The sequence below is a fragment of the Rosa rugosa genome, chromosome 1, assembly GCF_958449725.1.
Source record: "Rosa rugosa chromosome 1, drRosRugo1.1, whole genome shotgun sequence".
NCBI lineage: Eukaryota > Viridiplantae > Streptophyta > Magnoliopsida > Rosales > Rosaceae > Rosa > Rosa rugosa.
Window position 1 is genome coordinate 51,508,934 of NC_084820.1, and position 3,948 is coordinate 51,512,881.

At 38.1% G+C, this 3,948-nt stretch overlaps 1 protein-coding gene across 1 annotated transcript; it reads left to right on the top strand.

Moving 5' to 3' along the window:
• Positions 1-3,661, top strand: LOC133725332 (glycosyltransferase BC10). The gene is made up of 3 exons (XM_062152547.1): positions 1-420; positions 760-1,308; positions 2,713-3,661. The coding sequence occupies exons 2-3, from the start codon at positions 787-789 to the stop codon at positions 3,349-3,351; spliced, it is 1,161 nt and encodes a 386-aa protein (XP_062008531.1). The 5' UTR covers positions 1-420; positions 760-786; the 3' UTR covers positions 3,352-3,661.
• Positions 3,662-3,948: the final 287 nt, after the last annotated feature.

Below are 3,948 nucleotides of genomic sequence, written 5' to 3' on the forward strand. Positions count from 1 at the left end.
CCCCCCCCCCCGACTCACAGGAGAGAAACAAAAAAACAAAACAAAATTCCCCCAAACGGACACACCCCTTGGTTTTTCCCCCACCTTCACTCTCTCTCTTTCTGTTTGTCACTCTCTCTCTCTCTCTCTCTCCTCAATGCTTCAGTTCTACTTTTCTTCATCATCATCATCATGGGTTCTTTAAGTTTCAAACAACACCCCACGAGAGAATAAGAAAGAAGAGAGGAATGAAAGCCCCATAAACCTCTCTCTCTCTCTCTCTTCTCTACCAAATCACAAGGCATAAATTCCACCCTTCATTTAAAGCCGGCCCAACAACTCACGATTGATTTCTGAAGTGACAAAAGTGTGAGAGCCGATCTGCCCCAAACGTATCTCCGACATTGATATAGTTCTCCTCCACGCAATAAACCCCACATGGTAATGCACTCTAGCCCCATTCCTCGTTTTCTTTTTCTCATATGAAACCCATGTTGCATGCTTTGTCCATTTTTATGCTAAGAAAGCTGGAATTCAAAAGCTCTGATTTTGATCCGTTTGGCGAGTACCCTTTTGGAAATTGGCTCATGTTTGTCAATTTTTTGACGTGATCCGATATGGGTTTTCATTAGGGCATTTTTGTGAAACACGTATTATGCATATAACAAACTCTTGGTGTTATTGTGATCAGTTTGAATCGAAAAGGGTGTTGATGATTTTGGGAATTAGATCACCCAGAAGTTGAATTTGATTTGTGTTTTTGTTTTTTGTTTTTGGCAGTTGAATTTGATTAGGATTTGAGTTAAGATGCAGTCAAGGGTGGGGGCATTGGAGGAAAGCAAGGACCCTGGTGGTAGTATATCAAAAACCAGCCATGTAAGGGCCTTGCCTTTGAGGCTGATCCAATTCCTGTTGATGTTTGTGGTTCTGGGTCTCGGGGTTTCGATTTTGAGTATGCATACGATCCGCTATTTCGGAGTTCAACATATGGCTCCAACAGAACCATCTGATGTGAGGTCATGTTTTGCGGAGCCAAACACGTTAGAAAGTTGGATTAGACCTCCATCTAGTCTGTTGCATTCCATGAATGACACTGAGTTGCTGTGGCTGGCCTCATGTGTTCCTCAAGTGAAGGAATATCCGTTCAAAAGAACTCCCAAGATTGCTTTCATGTTCTTGACCAAGGGACCATTGCCGATGGAGCCTCTTTGGGAGCGGTTTTTCAAAGGGCACGAGGGGCTTTACTCGATCTATGTCCATTCGTTGCCATCTTATAGTCCCAACTTCTCAAGTTCATCAGTGTTTTACAAGAGACAAATTCCAAGCAAGGTATATCGAGTCACTAGCTTTTATTTGCTAATGTTAATTGCTCCTGGATGCATGAGAGAACTATCTAAAATATATTGCATTTTTTAATTGCATTACTATGATTAAATTTCTTGCGTTGAAGTGTAAGGAAACCCATGTCTAAGAAAAATAACCACAGGATAGAAACTATATCTGTTTTAGGGTATACCAATGCTATAAACTAGATATTTGTTTCTTGAATAAGAATCAATGTGTTGGATATTCTAGGATATTAAAATAAATATGAATTGACATTAATCGTTTCTTATCTTCACAAGTATTCTTCTTAGGAAGGAACACATGGTATTCATTGTTGTACTAATTGTCAGCTTTAGATCCTTCATAATTTGGCCTAGGATGGTTGATCTGCAGCTGCTTTTGTAATTACCTTCTAGTACTCTCTCCTCTCCTATATCATACATTGGGTGTGGATGTAGTGAGATAGTGCCCTATCTGTGGTTTAATATTTCAGTTGAGGGGTCAGTGATAATTTTCCAAAAATTAAAAGGACTAGAGAAAAACAGAAAAGAGTGCATAGAATTTAAACGTTATTGATATTGGAACACTTCTCTTTTTCTATGACTCTGTTCTTATATAAAAATACCAGAATAACTTATTAAATCTCTCAGAAATGGTACCCTTTAGGTTGTGTACTGGCTCATGAAGGTTGTATGCTAATATTCACTTCCACTGTATGTTCAAAAGAACAGATTTGGACTTGTCATCCAAAATTTATTTGGAAAGGCTCCTGCAACTCAAGTCGGGATGGAGCAACCATTGACTATTATTCATTTTTTTAGAAACTTTCCTAACTACCAAGTTTTTCTTCATTTTATTGATTGAAAGTATATCTCCACATTGTCCACCAATTCTTGCCATGTTATGCTGGTGGTCTGGAACATTTTCAGCCAAATTTTGCTAATAGTAGATGATTATTTGCTTCCACCTTGACCAATGTTCCTGCACTGCAATGGAATATCTACTGAGAATAAGAAATTCATCGATGAAACGAAACATTTTTTCGTGACAAATTGATCCTTTGGTTGTTGTATACAGAGGTGAGGTGGTCACATGATTATCAAACATTAGATATAAGCCGAATATGTTCTCTACCAGTCCTCTTTCGTATGTTTAGAAATTTTCACCATTGGAACATTTATTTTTTAAGTTAGTGAGTTTTAAATAATCTTTACAAATGACACTTTAAAATGTTCAATGGAGTACTTTTTGTTTCTCAGCTGCACTGGAACATTTTTGGTTACTACTTCACAAAAAAAAAGAAAATAATTACCTGGAACTTCCTGTGAACATTTGTAGTATATGTGTTGAAACCTACTTGTTTTTTATTGTATTAGGATCTCTGACCACTCATATATTTTGATTCAGCTCGCAGAGTGGGGAGAGATGAATATGTGTGAGGCTGAGAGAAGACTTCTAGCTAATGCATTGCTTGACATCTCAAATGAATGGTTTGTCCTCCTTTCCGAGTCTTGTATTCCTCTGAGCAACCTCAGCATTGTCTATCACTACTTATCAAAATCAAGGTACAGCTTTATGGGTTCATTTGACGAAATCGGACCTTATGGGAGAGGACGCTATAATGAACACATGGCCCCTTTGGTCAATCTCAGTAATTGGCGTAAAGGTTCCCAGTGGTTTGAGATCAATCGGATACTTGCACATAAGATTGTTCAAGACACAACTTACTACCCTATTTTCAGAGACTTTTGCAAACCTGCATGTTATGTAGATGAGCACTACTTTCAGACGATGCTTACCATCGAGACTCCGCATCTTTTGGCAAATAGGACTCTTACGTATGTTGACTGGTCAAGAGGTGGTGCTCATCCAGCTACGTTCGGTAAAGGTGATATTACAGAAGAGTTCTTCAAGAAGATTACTACTAGCGAAAATTGTCTCTACAACAATCAGCCGACCACGCTCTGTTTCCTTTTTGCTAGAAAGTTTGCTCCAAGCGCTTTGGAGCCTCTGTTAGAATTAGCATCTAAAGTCTTTGGATATTGACATGAGATTGGCTTCTTAATGGTGTTTACGGAGAACTGCAGATGGGAGTATGAATGTAGTTTTGAGTTAACAACGGACTTGTTGCTGAGATTGGTTCCTTTCTACCCAAATTAAATAGGATTTTTGAGACCTCAATATCAATGCATATTGTATGTATAGAAAAATAGGACAAAAGATTAGCATCCTAGAAAATTTTTCTGCTACAATAATGATTATGTATGTATCTGGTTGGGATCCTGATTGAATGAAGTGCTGTTGAGTCATTAATTTAATAAATGTTCAGACCTCCCATATTTGGTCTCTTTCTGAAGTTTTTGTACTTTCAGTAGTCGTACTTGAGGCCAGTTTGCTTTTAATGTCATCTCCTTAACTTTTGGTGTAATATTGCCTCCACTTTAAGTTTGTAACAAACAAGAAACCTCAATGTTAAAAACTTTGTTGACTTCTTTGTGAGGCACTCAGGTTCTGACTTCCCAGTGCAAGGAAAAGTGCAGCTGTAATAATTTCCAGAGGTTAACATAAGAACTGTCGGAATGATTCTTATTCAAATAAGGATGTTTTACTATGTACATAGAGAGGCTCAAGCAAGATCCTGTG

Excerpts from the sequence above, each read along its gene's own strand:
- LOC133725332 (XM_062152547.1), top strand. The coding sequence starts at position 787 with ATGCAGTCAAGGGTGGGGGCATTGGAGGAAAGCAAGGACCCTGGTGGT. Across the intron at positions 1,309-2,712 it reads AGAGACAAATTCCAAGCAAG|CTCGCAGAGTGGGGAGAGAT; the intron begins GTATATCGAGTC and ends ATTTTGATTCAG.